Consider the following 19137-nt stretch of genomic DNA (forward strand, 5'->3'; position numbering starts at 1 on the left):
CCGATCTTGATGTTGGTGGCCACGCGTATGACTCTGGGTGTGGCACTCAAGCTCTTCTCTCTGCCACTCAGAGTGTCCACCATCATTAGTCTGCGCGTCAGGTACCAGTTATTCATATTGGAGCCTAGAGCACGCATACAGCAAGAATTAATCAATTGAATTACACATAATAACAGTAAGAGATTTATTTTATTGCACACTACTACTGCTTTAGACGTGCTTCAGAATATGGCAGTACAGTTAGGTACAAATGCCCAAGACAGATATTAGAAAGTGTTAATATGGGTCACCCAAGGAAACAAGACAAAGTTTTTAAATAAGGGGCCCAATGGTTTGTGTGGAAACCTGTGATGCAGCATGGTATGAGCAATAACAATAGCAAGACCAACAACATCAAAACGGTTGGCAGGGTAAACGAAAAAGAAGCCCACAAAAACGCAACCCCCGGCCACACAAAATTTAAAGTAACTGCTCAGAAAAAAGAAGCCCAAAGACGCTTATAATTAGAGAAATTGGCAACCCTATTTGTAACCAGTAAAACTCTTGAGCAAGGGAGAGGAGAAATATACCAAAGGAAATCAATCCATCAACCAATCAATATTATTTATATAGCACATTATCATACATAACTGTCATACAAAGCACTAAAGACTAAAGAAAGTGAAAGAGAAGAGAGAGGAAAAGAGTATTGTATTGTATAATAGATAGCAAAAAACGATCACCAAAGGCACTTTCTTTTTAAAGCAAGATACTGTTGAGGCACAAGATACTGTTGGGGTAGTTCTAGTTTGGACAGAGGCTGATTCCTGCATTTGGCAACGCAATGACTAAAGGTCATTTTACCCCGTCTGAATTTGACCCTTGGCGCAACCAGTCAGTGTTGCCAGATGGAAAATGCTGAATTAATGTACCAAAACCTCAAAATTATCATTTTTGGGGGGCTTTTTGGGAGGAATTATTGCACATGACCCAAATTGTTGTTTCAAGAAATCTAGGTAAATGAGCTGAATGACAGCTCTGAAATTACTGTGCATCATTTTTTTTATCGCACAGAGGACAAAATGGAAAGAAATACTGTACGAATACGATAATTATCGTACATCTGGCAACACTGCAACCAGTAGAGGAGACTCTGATGACCTAAGACATGCACAGCTATATAAGACCAGCAGAGGGAGCAGACCATTTATAGTAGGGTTGGAAAGGGGGGTCCACGCGCACACCCCAGATTTTTTTTACACAAAATGATTTTTTTGTATTTTTTTGTAAGTGTCTACTTTAAGAATTTGACAGGTACCAAGCTGTTGTAGATAATGTGTCAGGCCTTTGTTTGTTAGTGAATCTGAAGAGGACCGCAAGGTCTTAACGTCATCATACCATTGAATGAATAAAAAGAAAAGAAAAAGAACTTAAAGGGCAACTCCTGCCAATTTCAATGTGTTGTTGTATTGCTCACGTTACCCTTGACTTGTCAGTACCCGGTGATGCCACATTTTTCAGCTAAGCCCTTTCAGAGATATGAGCTATTCTAATGGGGGCAGCGTTTGTTTACATTTTTTTTAACATTGGCCTACTCCAAATATTTTCACAAAAGGTACCACTGTTTGTTAGTTGTCTGCTGATGTTGTAAAACCTTTCGGATGTTTTTGGGAATAAATAAAAATGTTTTTTTGAAATGTAAACAAAGCGCTGCCCCCATTACAATGACCAAGATCTAGGAAAAGGATGAAGCAGGAAAAAAAAAACCTCAGGTACTGACAAGTCAAGGGTAGTGTGAGCATTACAACTGCATGTTGAAATTGACTGAACTGGTCCTTTAAAGAACAAAAAACAAACTGCATATATGTCAATAGAACAGAGGGAACAGTGTTACCTTGATCAGTAGGGGTTAGATTTACTGGCATGTAGCATGCGCAAGTGGCATGCCAAAGGAAGGCTATGTCTTAGGTTGGTGGACACACATTATTCACGGACAGGTTAGGGTTAGGGTTAGGAATAGGTTTTGGTATAGGCAGAGTTCGACAAATTTACAAACATGACCATAGTAGCCGTAGTAGCCTACCATAACCAAGAATAGCGTCATGTGACCACACTTGGAGTGGAATGTGCCACATACCATTAAACCATCTAACCCTCTCTCACCTTGATTGACAAACTGTCCGTTCAACTGCAGGTTGAGGTTTCGTATGGGCAGGGCCACGAGACGTTGGTCCCCCCGAGAGGACTTCAGCACCAGGAAGACGTCGTAGAACAGAGGCTCCGGGAATCGGGCCAGCAGCTCCGACACAGAGAACACACACTGATGTGGGTGCAAACACACACACACATGTGCGCACGCACGCACGCACGCACGCACGCACGCACACGCACACACACACTTATTGTCCTTGCTGTGTATTTCTGTTTCCAAAACATATTTCTACAGAATCTGCACATAAATATTGCTCACCATAATTTATCTATACAAATTCCATGCAATACTTGCACAAGCTGCAAATAACTGCTTTTCGTCTGTGGATACCTGAATTTCTCTGTACACACTGTATTTCAAACTGTGTACCAACCAACACATACTGTATAGGCTATTTACAGTACATTGTAGATTCTGGTGGAGGGCATCAAAACTGTGCATGAACACAAAATTGTTATTTTTTGTTAAGCATATAATTCTATATGTGTTCATGCGTCACAACACTGTTATGACACTGTATGACGCCCGCGTCAAGCCAAAGTGTAACCAACTCCATTCCAGTACTATTTACACATGTAATGACAATACATTTAAATCTTATCTAAGTCATGTACGGTAATCAAATCTTACCTACTAATCTAAGTCATCTAATCACTTCATTGGAAGATGAGACTGCAATAAAGCTACTGTACTGTATGCATAGGTGTGGCGTCAAGACTCACACTTTGCTTGTAGGCTGTCCCAAAGGTGTAGGCTGCTTGTTGCCTGGCGACAGTGTCTGGACAGAGCTGCAGGATACAGGGAGAGAAAAATGATGTGTAGGGGTGGACGGCTCAGGTTAATACCATTTAGAATGCCAGGGCCCTTGCTGTACTATTAAGGAACTGTGCCGGGGGAAAAAAGAAAAAGAAAAAAGCGTTATCTGAGCCCATAGTCTGATGGTTTCATATATCAGATCAGATGGATTGGTAACAAGTGATCGTGTTCTCACCTCAGAATTCAAACTAATCATTTATTTATACTATGATCAGAAGCCAATCATGTCTTGATGTTTTAAACTAATCATGTATTAATATAGGATAGGTCATGTTCTGATTCTAAATAAAAGCATACAGTATTAGAGCACAAGAGAGGGAGTGTTTGGAGGTTTTCTATCTAATCACCTCTTTTTCAAGTCAGGTCGAAGCCGGAAGCTGAGGGCTGCAAGGCCTTAAGCGGCGTACACACACAAAGCTAGCTTTTCGCTTGCTCGCCTACTCGCTACTCTTTCATGGAACGTTCGCTGAAAGTTCCCGCGGATTTAACTGCCAATGGACAGCCGAGAAGTACCGAACTCTGCATTCCAATTGGTTACTCGCTTACTCGCCTCGCTCGAAGATAAAATATTTTCAACTCGGAATCCGCCCACATCGCATCGCTTGTACAGTACTCGCCTACTCGCCTGCGAGTCTCGCTCGGACACATTGACATTCTATTGAGTTCATTCGCTGAGCGAGTAACTAGCAGCGACGTGTGTGTACGGCCCTTTAGGAAAGAGCACCAGGTGAAAATATATTTTGCTGTGTGACCAAATATGATGCTACAGGAAGGCTTCTGGTCCGGACTGGACAATGCATATGGCCCCTTACAGCCGTGAACCAACAGTGAATGATGATAGGTTGTGCGTTCCAATATGCGACCTTGCGTCCTCCAATGGTGCTTGTGGCCTCGTACCAGGAAGTAATATGTCATGATGACATGACTGAAAACAGCATTGTATTTCAATACCTTGCAAAAGCTCAATTGTAAAGTCATTTTCTCGTTTGCAAACTGGATGGTGAATAAAGAATAGTGCCCCAAAAATTGTTTTGGCTAGTCTGACAGCGGGGAAACTTATTTGTTTTCTCCACGGAGGCAGGGCATCAGCAAAACGTGAGGCCACAAGCACAAGTGGAGGACGCAAGGTCGCAAATTGGAATGCAGCCCTGGCTTAAACAGATCTGCCACCTATTTATATATTTCTGAGTGGCTGTCATGCTAAAATGACCCCAAGAAGACAGTGACGGTGGATCCAAGAATTCAGAAAGATCACAAAACAATATTTAACCAACTGGAGGTGTTAATAAAGCATAATAAATAGACTAAGCAAACATTACATGAAAGTCAGAGTTCCAAGGCCAAAGCCACCTCTGATTAAAAGAGCATCAAGGTCTGTGTCCAATTTGCTGAAAAACATACTGACCGTGCATAAAAAGCTTCTGAGAAAATATTCTGTGTACAGATGAAACAAATGCTGAAGCTTTTGAAAGGAGAGCCTCCTGTAACATCTGGTATGAAATGAACTGGAGTTGCTGCCTCTGGACATGGTCATTGAAATATAAGCATGAATTCTGCTTTTTACAAACAAATCCTGGAGGACCATGTCCAGCTATCGGTTTAAACCCATTCATTACACCATATAGCTGATTTTCATATTCCATTATAGCTGATTTTAAAACAATTAAGCAAAGAACAGTTGGCAAAAAATCCTCCACATCAATGTGAAAGATGGAATAGATGTGTTTGCCAGTTCTTGTTAACACCTGAATAAAATTGTTACTGCTGGGGGTAGTACAACAATTTATTAGGCAATTTAAAACATGTGTTTGTGTTGATTTGGGAGTTATCTCTATCTACCATTTCAATTTCCTTAGTCTGAAATGATTCAGGTCGACAGAGATGCAATAAAAGCTATGAAATAAGTAAGGGAGAAAATATTTTTGACTTTATCCACTAACTGGTTTATTCCAGTTACTTTATGCTATGGAATTGCCATGTAGTTTGTTAAGAAGCAAGCATATACTGTAGCTTGTCGCAGAGCTCTCATGTCCTTTCCCAAATGCAATTAAAATACATGTGAGGGTATCCTGGTTATCACCAGACGATCTCACAAGTAAGACAACCAAGTGAGTAGATGTCTTTCAGATCTTAACGATTGCGCAAAGCAGCATGGGATTTCCCAGGTAAGGGCACCATCAGGGAGGCACGGGACACTATACACAGCGTGATGGCTTTTGTCCATCCTTTCCCACAAGAGCCCAGTTTACACAAAAGCGCACAGCAGTTTAGGTCAGATTAGACTTCTGCAACTGCGCTCGTCAAAACTCGCGTGGGAGTGGCCACGAACCAACATTGTATTCATGCATCTGCGAGTTCTGCGAGGTCCGAGGTCTCGTCGCGAGCCACATTTGAAATTGCGCGATTAGGATACTTTCACTACATTGTAAACACTGCGGTCATTATTAAGCAATGTTGCTTTCTATTCCGGTTAGCTCGGTATTTTCACACAAATTGCAAAGGCAATGCACTGGTATCATTATTTGACATACCCAGTCTGTTTTCACGAGCAGAAAATGCAAGCATGTAAAGACAGTTGATTCTGCCGATGTGTGTTTACATTCTGTGGAGGAACGGTAGTAAAACCGCAGGCATTGTGCCACGAGTGTTCAACTGATGCATTGTTTGTTACTTAGCTTGTAGCCTCGTGTATTTACACACATTTACACACAAGGCATTAATAAAGTTTTTAACAGAATACAGATCTGCTCTGGCAAACTACTGGCATTGCGCTGCCACAAGAACAGAACAAGGAAGTAGCGAGACGACCAATCATAGTGCCTTTTTGTCTGCGTACTCCGCGTCCGTCCGACGGATAGTTAGAATTTTTTCGAGGCGCTCGACGACGGGCGCAGAGCCCCTGTGAGGGGGGCGTGGACTCGCATAGACAGAAAACGGACGGACGCAGATTCTATGCGTCCTAAGCATAAATCTAGCTTTAGTCTACCCAAATGGTGATTCTTTGAAGGAGCAGATCCCCTGCAGGGAGTGTGATTGTTGGAGCCCTTAAGGGCGGGTTATGCTTCCTACTTGTGCCACAGAGTGGGCTTGTCGCAGCCATGATGCAGTTAATTTTGGTTTATGCCCTGTTTTGAAGCATGGTCTGCGCGATGTCATTCCACGCTCAAACTGCCTTCAATACAAAGAGTAAAGACGTGTCGGTTGTTTTTTAAGCTTCACAGACTCTACGGCAATGGAAATGAAACATTAAATCTATATGCAAAATACGATAAGGGATATCGCAACTGGCTCACCTTTACAGGTACTTGCCCCTGCACCATCTGTGAGCCAGTGGCATCGCTCTCTCTCTGTCTCCTTCCCTCAAGGCACTACAAGGTTTCTGTTACTGGGATCGGAGTTGGGTGGCTTCAGCAGGTTATCAAATGGGCACCCCCCCTCACTGGCGTTTCGTTGATTTAAGCCCATGACACCTAAAGGGGGCTCAACAGCAGATCCAGCGTCCTGGACCCACCCCCGCTAAATGCCACCCAACTCCGTCTTCAGTCCTTCATTCCCTCATTGCTTCGGCTCTGCCACCGCACCTCCCTCTGCATCCAAATCCAGCGAGATGCCTCTTCTGCCTGCTTGGTGGCGCTGGCTACAAGGCGCTTCCTGGACAGCCCTTCAATTCCCAGCATCCCCAGGGCTCTCCAAAGCGAACGTCCGGCAAAGCCTCTGCAGCCCACCTCCACCGGGAGATTCCAGGCCTTCCATCCGTTTTGCTGGCTCTCCAGGATAAGGGCTTGGTATTTATTGAGCTTACGCTCATATGCCTCTTCCATCCTCTCTTCCCAGGGGATAGTCAGCTCGATGAGCACCACCTGTTTGGTACCTTTAGACCACAGAACAATGTCTGGTCTCAGGCTAGTGTGGGCTATCTCCTCTGGGAATTTGAGCTGCTTCTTCAGGTCTGCCCGCATCTCCCAGTCATTTGCTGTGGCCAGGACACCCTTGCTCCTCCCTCCTGCTGCTCCGCTTTCTCCTGCCCTGGTGAAATGTATGAAGCGAGGCCCTTTGGAAAGCTGCTTTGTCCTCTTCCTTGCCTGGTCAATGCCATCCGCCAATTGCGCAAGGATCTGGTCATGTCGCCACCGGAACTTGCCATCTGCTAAGCTTGAGTGACATGAAGAGAGGACGTGCTCAAGGTTAGCCGTCCTTCCGCAGAGCTTGCAGCTTGGGCTCTCGACCATTCCCCAGGTGTGAAGGTTTGAGGGAGTAGGTAGGACGTCATATACAGAGCACAACAGGAACTTGATGCGGTGACCTTCCATGCTCCAAATGTCCTGCCAAGTTAGCGCTCTCTCTCTCGCACTCTCCCATTTAGTCCAGCTGCCTTGTTTGTTCATGGCTACAGCCTTGACATGCCGGCTTTCTTCCTCCGCCCTTCGGACCTCTTTCTGCACCAAGCCTCGCCTCTCCTTTGGGTCCGCTTTCTTCCAGCTTGTTCTGGTGGAGCAACCCAAGCCAAGCCTTCCCTGGGCTACTGACCCGACGATGTCTGCATGATGCAGTCTGTCCTCTGCCTCCTTTAGGGCTCTGCTGGCTGACCACTTTCGGCCTGTCCTGATGACGATGTTTGCCTGACGTACTCTCTCGTCTTCACTGTCTCGCAGCATCATGGCCTGGCGTGTTTTTTGTCGCCTTGTACTCTTCCACCACAGATGTTATTGGCAGTTGTAGCTTGCTGCCTGTGCTGTACAGGCCAATGGAGCAAAAGCTTTTTGGGACGCCCAGCCACCTCCTCAGGTAGGTGCTCAGCTTCCTCTCCAGTGCCTCAACCGTGGAAACAGGTACCTCATAGACCAGGAGCGGCCAGAGCAGTCTGGGGAGAACCCCATGTTGGTAGCCCCAGGCTTTATATTTGCCTGGGAGGCCGCTCTTCTCCAGAGATGTCATCCAAGTTTCTGCTTGGCTAAGCATCTCCTTCACACTCTGTCTGTCATTGAGGTCTGCCCGGTACCACTTCCCCAAGCACTTCACATGCTTTTCTTGGACAGCTGGGATGGTGTTCTCTCCGATTTTGAAGCGGAACTGATCCTGGACGCGTCCTTTCTTCAGTACCAGGCTTCTGGATTTTGCCGGTTTGAACCCCATCCTTGCCCAATTTTGTGATCTCAACCAAGTCCTCCAGAATCCATCTTCCTTCTGGCACTGACTTTGCTGTGATGGTGAGATCGTCCATGAACGCTCGAATGGGCAGCATCTGGACTCCACTTGCAAGTACTGCACCTCGACGCAACTTCTCTGCTGACTTGACAAGAAGGTTCATCGCTGCGGAAAACAGGATCACTGAAATTGTGCAGCCCGTGACAATGCCCACTTCCAGTCTCTGCCAGTTGGTGGTGAATTCTCCGCAGGTGAAACGCATGTTGAATCTGTCGAAGTAGTACTGCAGAAGCTCCTGAAAACGCTCTGGGATGTGGTATGTCTTCAGTGTCAGCTCCACTAGCTTGTGGGGTATTGTTCCATAAGCGTTTGACAGATCAAGCCACAGCACTGCCAGATTGCCATGGTTTTTCTTCGCATCCTCAATGATTTTGGAGATGACGCTGGTGTGTTCAAGGCAGCCAGATATCCCTGGAATACCACCTGGTAACACTTTATAATAATGTTCCTTAGTAAAGACTCAGTAAATAATTAACTAATGATGAATAAAACATTAACAAATGTTTTTATTATTAACTAAGCTTTATTAATGCTTTATAAAATATCTACAAATAATATCTGCAAGATTTTACACACCTTATAACAGAGTATTTTATTCATTTACAAGCAACTTGTAAATGTTTGATAAATGTAAAATATTAACATAGCATTTCCTAGTCATTTACAAGCATTTGTTTACATTTCCTAGTCATTTACAAACGTTTGTTAATGTTTTGTTCATCAATAGTTAATTATTTATTAAGTCTTAATAATGCTTTTTTGCATCCACTATTCTAAAGTGTTACACCACCTTTTTGTACCGCAGTGTCCATGTACCCGTTCTCCAGCATGAAGGTGGTCAACCTCTTTGCCAGGATCCCCAGGAAGATCTTAGCTTCCACATTGAGCAGTGAGATGGTGCGAAACTGCTTGATCCCCGAAGAGTTCTCCTCCTTAGGTATGAAGCACCCCTCTGCGACCAACCAGTCATCTGCAAGGTAGTTCTTCTTCCATGCCACTGTCAGTAGCTTCCAGAGTCGTCTCCTGAGCCTCTTGCAATGTTTGTAGACATTGTATGAGATGCCATTTGGCCCTGGAGCTGATTTTCCTCTGGCTTTCTTTAGAAAGCTGTTGACTTCCTGCCAGCTTGGTTCCTCGGTCTTGAAGGGGACTGTTGGTTCGGCTGGTTTGATGAGCTTATCCATCTCCTCCAGACTGTCTTCCCTTCTAGGATCACTATGAACCTGACGAAGATGTTCCTCCACCTCTTCCCTTGTTGCTTTCAGCTCCCCTGATCTTTTGTCGCCGAGGAGTTTAGACAGGTATTGGAATGGACTCTTGGTGAAAGCTGCCCTTTCTTTCAACCGCCGCCTCCTGTCCCTGCGGTGACACTCAGCTCGCCGCAAGATCTTAATGCGCTCCCTCAGATTCTTCCAGAGTTCTGTGAGTGCTGGCTTCTCGTCTGGTGTTGCTTTGCGAAAGGCCTTCTTCAGCCTCCGCAAATCCGCTCTCAGGGTAGCTATCTCCTTCAGGCGTCTATTCTCCTTGGGCTGGGTGTTTGCTCTTCCTTTCAGCTCTTTCCTTCCGAAGCACTCAGCACCCATGCTCCAGATTATCGAGGACATGGCCTTGAGCTTCTTCCCCACATCTCCTGCCGTGGCTGCCTCTAGCACCTGGTCCACGTCGCAATCAAACATCTCCCATTCTTTTGTTGCAGCTGCGGTTGGCCATTTCACGCGTTGTTTCCGGACGTCTCCTCCTGGCGTGATCTGCACGAGCTGCCTGGTATCCTGAATCACTTCCCTTTCACTTGGTTGCCTTGTCGCCTCCGTCACACCAGCGATGCTGCTCCTGCCCCCCTTCTCATCATGTGCATGGAGATTCTGGAGACTGTGGTTTGTGTCCTGCTCCGGCCTCTCCTCCGTCTCACCAGGTTTCCCTGTGCGTTTATGTCACGTGCATGTTTGATCGCACTGGCAGCCACCGTGGTAGTTTGGAACAAAGAAGTGGCTCATTTGTCGAGGACGAAGCGGAATGTTTCCTCGACCTCGGAACCACTGTTCAACTGTCCAACTTCAGCGTGGTAACTTTCAAGCGCACGTGTTGTCTTTGGTTCGTGTAAATGAATCAAACGACAAAGCACTGGCAACTTATTTAATGAAGAGCTCACAGTCCGTAGACCGACGAAGGTTAGAACAAGGAAGTAGCTTGTTCTCGACTCGAGGACAGAGCAGGCTGGTCGAGAGGACCAATCAGAGACCTATTTTCGCCCTTCACGCCGTCGCTCCCTGCGTCGAGACACAATTTTGGGGAGGTGCCCCAGAGTACCTGCGTGATGGGGGGGGGGGCTTCACTCCGTTAACTGCGCGGCTCACTGCATCACGACGCAGGGACGCTGATCTCGAGGCATAAACCACCCTTTAGTACTCAGGTAGATGCCACATTATTTTAAAACAAATAGAGGCTTAACATCCTTTGTACCCAGAAGCATTCAACTGTTAAATACTGTAAGTTAAGTTCAGATAGGTTAACTTTATATACTATACAGCTCCAGGCCTTTTTATTAGAATACCATGAAAAAGTTGATTTATTTCCATAATTCCATCAATAATGTTACACTGTCATGGATTGTAGATTCATGGCCCAGTTTTTTAACTATTCCAATCATTAAATTGTTTATTTTTACACATTTTGGTCTTCCAGCTCAAAAAAACCATGAATTGGGGAATTCACATCATTAGAATATTGTAATAAAATCACAATTTTCTTCATCAAAATTTGTTTCACATCAGTGCACATCAAATCAGTTGAACTTTGGTACTTTCTACACAACATGCAATGTTCAATACTTGGTTAGGACTCTCTCTGTCTTAATATTATTAATAATAACGGCCATGATGCGTTTAACATTGAAGTCAATGGCAGAAACAGTGCATGGGAGTAATGGAAGGCCAGATATCCTTGATGCTTTGCCGTCAGCTGTTTTTGTATAGCTGACCTGGTGTCCCACACTTCACTCTTCAATATACCCTGTAGATTTCCATGCCACGTTTTGGCGCTAACTCACCAGTTTAATTCTAAATAACCAGAAATGAAACCCCATTGAAAATGAATGGGGTTTTATTTCTGTTGAGTTAGAATTAAACTGGTGAGTTAACACCAAAACGTGGCATGGAAATCTACAGGGTATATTGAAGAGTGAAGTGTGGGGCACCAGGTCAACAAACAAGAACAGCTGACAGCAAAGCATCAAGGATATCTGGGCTTCCATAACTCCCATGCACTGTTTTTGCCATTGACTTCAATGTTAAACGCATCATGGCCATTATGAAGACAGAGAATGTCCTAACCAAGTATTGACCATTGCATGTTATGTAGAAAGTACCAAATTTCAACTGATTTAATGTGACCAGAATTTTGATGAAGAAAAATGTGATTTTATAACAATATTCTAATAATGCGAATTCCCCAATTCATGTTTTTTTTTAGCTGGAAGGCCAACGTATATAAAAAGAAAAAAAATAATGATTGGAATAGTTAAAAAAAACTGGGCCATGAATCTACAATCCATGACAGTTTAACAGTATTGATGGAATTATTGAAATAAATCAACTTTTTCATGGTATTCTAATAAAAAGGCCTGGAGCTGTATACTGTACTTTTATATAAAGGATTTTTTATTTTATTTTATTATTTCCAGTATTTTATTTTCATCTACTCTGGCTACTGCATCTCTTTGTGAACTGTTGCAATTGTCTATAAGTCCAAGTGTTTGTTCTATGGCTCCTTAACGCAAGGCAAATTACCTTCAGGACAATGAAGTTTTTCATTTCATCAATCATTTATTCATAGACACAAGTATCATCTTACTATGATGAGTTGGAACCAGCACCTCCCAATGTCTCAAAGGTCTCCATGGGTCAGAAATTGTAACCTTACCTCAGCTACATCATCACATAAAAATAGAGCTTCTAAATATGTCTGAGTGATGTGTGTAAATATGTCTATGTAAATATGTCTGGGCATCTTCTCCACAGCACAACTTCTGGGTCATGCACTCAACAACACGCTCGCCCTGCATGTATTATTCCAACACCCCTTCTTGATTTGTAGTTGTTTTACAATTTGCCAGCAAGTTTGTTTGTATCTCTCTCTGTCTCTGTCTCTCTGTCTCTCTCTCTCTCTCTTTCTCTCTCTCTCGTCAGTCTTCCTTAGTCCATGTGTATATCCATCCCCTGCCCTTCTGTTTTATTATGCGTCTCGATGTCTCCATGGACCTGCCATGATGTTTTACGGCTCATTGACGCTGCCAGGGTGTCCGGCTGCCGTCCTCAGCCATCGTCTCCGCGGCTCCGTGGCACCCCGCCACTCGCTCATGAAACTTCACCTGCCTGTTTTACCGGCCTTCCCAACCGAGGTCGCCACCACAATGAGAGGATCCGGAACTTTGAATCCTATGGCATTCCATCACTGCTCCCGTCGTGGATTTCACTAACTTCACCACACTGCACAGCTCCATATAACAGGACTATGGACATACAGTAAAAGCTTCCACTGTTGTCTACGATTGTTGTTTTGTGTGTCTGTAAAGCATCTTTGAGTGTCTAGAAAAATGCTACAAAACGTATATGTGTTAGTATTATTATTATACAAAAGTCAAGGCATGTGTGTGACGATTGACACTTTCCGATTCATTCCACTTTGATAAGAAACCTTTGTTTGTTGTGTGTGTGTGTGTGTGTGTGTGTGTGTGTGTGTGTGTGTGTGTGTGTGTGTGTGTGTGTGTGTGTGTGTGTGTGTGTGTGTGTGTGTGTGTGTGTGTGTTTTCTGACAAACCTGCAGTGCTCCTGTCGTAAGGTTTTCCCATCGCAAGAACTGTCCTCCCACATTGTAAACCGCTGCTATGAGCTGAATTTGTGTATTCTAGAGAAAGTAAGCATGCATGCAACACACACACACACACACACACACACACACACACACACACACACACACACACACACACACACACACACACACACACACACACACACACACACACACACACACACACACACACACACACTGTTAGTAAGTTAAAATAGGTGTTACAATTAACACTTTGTTACAATATTAATGAATGAATGTTTAGGACATCCTCCGTTGTTGGTTTACCCTGTAGGTTCCTCTAAAGCTGTAGCCAACAGGGAGGGGCTCAGCCTGCAGCACGCGGGATGCCAAACCGGGCTGATCCCCGTAGAACAGCCAGGGCATGTTGGTTCTCCTGTGGAACAAAAACACACAATTCAAACTACACACACCCCACATACAAACACATCTCATTAAAGAGAATGCACATTCAATTAAAAAAAACAAGCATTTATTTAATATGGGCATGGCAATGCAATGGTGCACATTAATAAATCGCCCTGTCTCTTAAAGGTGCACTGTGTAGGATGGTGGTGGACTTTTGCAACTGTGTGCTTATTGAAACTGTGCTGCCTATTGCCAAATTTGATCTTTTCACTGAGTGATAAACTAATATTTACTAGTACGACCAAAGTACAGGAAGTTTTGCAGCTAAAAATGTCTAAATCTGGAAATTCAAAATGGCGGACATGGAGAACATCCACCTTTTCATGTATGAAGAGTGCACTTTTCCCAGTCATAATGAATACTTCGAATTTGATGGTGGTGGTTACTATTCGTGAAAAACAGGTAATAATTGTGAATGGGCACCATGAACTCTGGAACAAACCTGCAAAAATATTAGACAGTGCATCTTTAATATTCATGGTAAAGATCAACATTTTGTGAATTGGGCAGCACAGACTTCAAATAAATACTCATAAGGTTTATTATTTTGGTAAATATTCATGAAAATTTGGCAATAGGCAGCACAGCATAATTTCAATGAGCAGAATAGTTGCAATGCCTACTCTGCACCTTTAAGACAACCTGCAAAGAGCCAAGTAGAACGTACCAGTGCGTGACCTCTTGGCTGTGGCCCTGCGCTGCGGTGCTCCTGAAAACGGTGTTGTAGAGGCCGCAGGCGTCGGTGCTCAGCGAGCTGGACGAGTACATGTTCATCACACACATGTTGCCCAGCGCCTGGCAGGACGTCCTGTTGGAGAACAGCTGACAGCGCAGGCCAGGGATCAGTGTTATTTTTGTGTCCTATTTTTCAATTCAGGCTTTGTTGTTATCAACTTTTTTTTTAATCTTCTAGTCATTCACAAATTATTTTGTTAGTCATACTTCATGTCATGTCTAAAATTATATCTCTATATCTCAAAATCTTAGTCTAATTTTAGTCGAGTAAAATATAGCTAACAGTGCAAGGATCTCAAACATACAGATCTCAGAGCGAGACACCTTCTCTACCTCTGCTGTGTAATGCAGGGGAGGTCAAACTAATTTCGGTCCTGGGACCATAGGAGTGATTCTACGATTTCTCTACGCTTTTGGCAAAAGCAAAATGTCAATTATCAGTATTTTTTTTCAACTAAATGACCTAGATGTTTACATAGTGTATATATTTAAGTTTCCAAACAAACAAATTGCCAAGCTTAATCTTAAATCATTTGATAAATACTCTAATGAAAGCGAACATTTGCTTAATTATTTTGTCAACAGTGTTATGGACAAATACTATGTCATTTCAAACACATATAAAAATACTACAGAGTTGAAACAATATATGTTTGAAAGTGCTTATGTCCCTTAGCAGTAATGTTGTCATTAATCTGTGCAACTGATATAGAAAATGTGATTGTTGAGCTTCATAAGTAGGATTTTATGAGTCAGTGTGATACAGACTGACACATTTTTCATCATAAATCCCTGTAACGTCTGATTTGAATATAGTCACCCTCCTTACACAAGACTTCCTTCTCCAGAGATAATCCCTAGTGTAGATTTTTTCCAACACATAAGGGATCAGTAGCACAAAAACACTTTCAAAACAGTCAACCGTGTTACTCAACTGTGTTATGGTCAACAGTGCAGGGGAACAAGTCGGCACTTTTTTAGGAGAAAAAAACAGAACAGACAAACCCATCTCCCTAGAACACAAATTATTTTGTTTGTTTGTCTGTCAATATGGATATAAATTGGCAAAAACATACTCCTCCTCAACTGTCATCAGTGTTGCCAGATTGGGCTGGTTCCCGCCCAATTGGGCTGCTTAGGATGGCCGTGTGCGGGTAAAAATGGCATCTATCAGAAAAACCTTCCCACTGCCATATAAATCAATAGAATTGGGCGGGTTTTTAGGGCGGATTTTGATTATTTTTTGGGTTGGAAATCATCAGCCTCATCTGGCAACCCTGACTGTCATACTTAATTGTAACACCATTGACGGTAACACCGTTGACATTTCAGCCATTTTTATGGTGTTGTGCTAACTGAGGACCTCAGAAGTTCCACCACAACACCTTAATCAATTTATGTATCTGTATGCTTTATCTGTGTTTTTCTACATGTGATTTCTAATTCAGATTCTTATGAATATGTTGATAACACTGTTGACAGGCAATTTTCCCGCTATGAGAACATGAAAAAGAATGGTTTAAATTATGGAAGGATGGAGCTCAAAACCAAAAAGTCTTCCCATATCCCGCCAAAGAGGTTATGACATCACGTGATGTTATTCGTATGGCCTAAGACCAAACCATTACTGATTTATGGAGGAGGTTTCAGACCGTGACACGGTTAACACAGTTTTCGTGGACACACACAAAATGGCAAATTTCATGTATAATGGAAAGGACAGTGGTCTTTCTGACAGTTTTGTCATATTGTGATGATTACTGTGAATCAACATTTGCAATCGTCTTGGGCAAAACAAGTTTCTTTACATGCTAATATGAAGACTGAATCTGACATTTGGAAAACAGGACGGCATGAAAACGCCCAAAACCAGTATTAAATATTCATTCTTGCTGAGGGAAATAATGCTATGTCTACACTTTCTGTATTATATGAAAGATAAATGTTTTCTAATGTCCAAAACATCATTGGATGCAGTTAATAGTTAATGGAATTGCCAAATAAAATCCACGGACTTAAAAGTGTAGGCGAATTAGAGAATCACTCATATACAGTCAATTTGATATTAACTAGGCCTGACCAGTTACTCAATTGCAAAATATCGAAAATGTCTGGTTCATATCGGAATCACATAACTATCTCAAGGTGATTGACAGTGGGTAAATGAGTAGCATTGACTGTAAATGGCAAACAACAACACTGTTCTCACGTATTGAAAACCTGAATTCTCAAGACACTTAGTAAAGGGCTTGAGATTTTCTTCTTTTTTGACATTCTTAGTTGGTTCTGCTTTCTCTAGAAGTGTGGGGCCGAATTGAATCATCTGGCGGGCCACATCCGTCCACCCCTGCCTTATGTTTGACACCCCTGGTGTAATGTGTATGTAAGGGATAATGGCCGACGAGGTGACCGGTTACACAAAGTTAATGGCGAGGAGGCGGCAACTCAGAACTCTGGCGACATGTGGAGCACGGAGACTGAGTTGCCTTCGCCAAGCCATTAACTTGCCTGACCGGTTCTACGGGAATAATGGCCAGCCATTAGCCAATCGGAAAAGAGAATTCCGTTGCGTAGGCAGATAATCAATGTTATGTGCATGATGGTGCATCGTTGCGTTCACATACCAAACAGCCAGCTGCTGACGAGTAGAGATGACTGGAGAACCACACAGACTGAATGGGAAGAGCCTGAAGAGGAAAGTTCAAACAAACGGGATTTACATATACCGGTACACGGCACTGACTATTTTGCATAGACTGATGTTGTTTTGATCATCTGTGGGGTATACTAAAGAACATGGGTAAATGATAAACCCAGGCTTAGTGAACCTACAGGAAGCTGTAAACCTGCTAATAGATATACCTGCAGAGCAGACATCATTTAGTTAAGAAAATGAGAACTCCAGGTTCTTCTATTAGATGGCTTACCTCTACCATAAGGTTAACTTAATCTGGTTGACTACTCTTACCAGCTGAGCAAAATTGATGCTGGAGACCTCACTGCGGTAGTCCGGCAGATCGTTCTTGCGGAAACACTGTCCTCCTGCCTGTGGTGCACAATAGCACAAGCACACACCACACACAAGACCAGAACAAGACATGAATTATTTTTAAGATAACGTGCGTCACGTGTGACATTTGAAAAGCCAGACCTTAACTGGACTTATCAATTTGGCAAGCAGAGAGAGGATAGGGTTTTGATCGAATAGTTTTTGAGCAGAACTGTCTGCTGCAACTTTGAGCAATGGAACAAGTGAATAAGAGAGCATCTACATTAGTGGGACATGGAGATTCTCCATTCACATGCTTAGCATCACATTTGCATCACACTAAAAGGAGAATTGGACTTTTCCAATTATAGCCTGAAAGTCATTTAGATCCTACAAGACTGATCAACTGACAATGATGAAGGTGATGTCACATTTCAAGGTGTGAAGGAGGCTTGTTGTGGTCAGACCTGTCGAGAGGAATTTGCTGTGGTATTGGAAGTCTTCAGACGTCTCCACAACTATTCTCACTTTAACATGTCACATCAGTATCAGAAGCAATTATTTGTCTATAGGGAGTGGGGAACTTAAATGAGTCTTCACACCTTCACATCAGACTTGGTCAAGTGGGGGAAGGGGCTGATCTAGAGAAACATAACCAAAGATTTGAAGAACGGTAACCAAAATAAAGTGCTCTACGTGTTGTCAATGCAACGAAGTGGGATCAATTCCATTCTCCTCAATGGTCCCGCTAGTCTCCTGAATGGTGGACAGAGTAGGTATGCAACTATGTTGCTCATTAAAATTGTGCTGTCTATTGCTTAATTTGGCATTTTCGTGAACATTTACTGAATAATAAACTAATATTTATAACTATGACCATAGTAGAGTATGTTTTGTAACAAAAAAAAGTCTATTTTCAATTGTTTTAATTCAAAATAGCAGACATGGATGAGATCCTATTTTCAGGTATGAAAAGTGTTATGGTAACACTTTAGAATAATGGATGCAAAAAAGCATTATAAAGACTTTTTACTACTTTTTAAGACTAATTAACTATTGATGAACAAAACATTAACAAATGTTTGTAAATGACTAGGAAATGTTAACAAATGCTTGTAAATGACTAGGAAATGCTATGTTAATATTTTATATTAATCAAACATTTACAAGTTGCTTGTAAATGAATAAAATACTCTGTTATAAGGTGTGTAAAATCTTGAATATATCATTTGTAGATATTTTATAAAGCATTAATAAAACTTAGTTAATAATAAAAACATTTGTTAATGTTTTATTCATCATTAGTTAATTATTTACTGAGTCTTTACTAAGGAACATTATTATAAAGTGTTACCAGTGTTATTTTCCAAATCATAATGAAGAGCCTACTTGGAATTTGTGGAAAAAGGTAACATTTGTGAATGGGCAGCATGAATTCTAGAAATAAACTGCTAAAATATTACAGTGTACCTTTAAATGACGTCATACGGATTCTGGAAGAAATCGCATGAGGAACGAAATGTTTTGCAAGCTTCAAGAGCTCCAACTGCTTACAGAAAACCTTAGACATAAACCTACTTTGAAGCGTGCAAATCCTCACAGACATAGGATGCAGCAATGATAACAATTTGAAGAAGTAGAAATGGCAACAAAATCAAAACTTGATGCTGAACTCTGAAGTAAATCAAAGTTCAGACTGCATCTGCAACTTGTTCACGGTTAAATTCTGCAGGGGCGCGAGTGGCCTTGTGAGAGAGAACAAGAAGAGAGTTATATGAACTCTTGCAGGGTATTATCTTGAGCTTACCTCCTTACCTCCACAGGAGCAGGATAGGGACGTGTTGACAAAAGAATCCTGGCATCTCACACACCTGTTAGGGTCAGAACATTACTAGATGATGCTAGAATTGAGTTTTGAGCTCTTCAG

General features: G+C 42.6%; 1 protein-coding gene across 1 annotated transcript in view; it reads right to left on the reverse strand.

Annotated features, from left to right (window-relative positions):
* Positions 1-19137, reverse strand: part of tmem67 (transmembrane protein 67) — a 58325-nt gene that overhangs the window by 19991 nt on the left and 19197 nt on the right. The window contains exons 5-13 of the mRNA XM_063199796.1: positions 19018-19081; positions 17190-17267; positions 16846-16908; positions 14154-14308; positions 13346-13454; positions 13028-13114; positions 2914-2979; positions 2143-2299; positions 1-124 (exon numbers count right to left, since the gene is read on the reverse strand). Coding sequence (XP_063055866.1) covers positions 1-124; positions 2143-2299; positions 2914-2979; positions 13028-13114; positions 13346-13454; positions 14154-14308; positions 16846-16908; positions 17190-17267; positions 19018-19081 — 903 coding nt within the window. The remainder of the gene's footprint in view (positions 125-2142; positions 2300-2913; positions 2980-13027; positions 13115-13345; positions 13455-14153; positions 14309-16845; positions 16909-17189; positions 17268-19017; positions 19082-19137) is intronic.

Source organism: Engraulis encrasicolus, chromosome 5 (genome assembly GCF_034702125.1).
Source record: "Engraulis encrasicolus isolate BLACKSEA-1 chromosome 5, IST_EnEncr_1.0, whole genome shotgun sequence".
Taxonomy (NCBI): domain Eukaryota; kingdom Metazoa; phylum Chordata; class Actinopteri; order Clupeiformes; family Engraulidae; genus Engraulis; species Engraulis encrasicolus.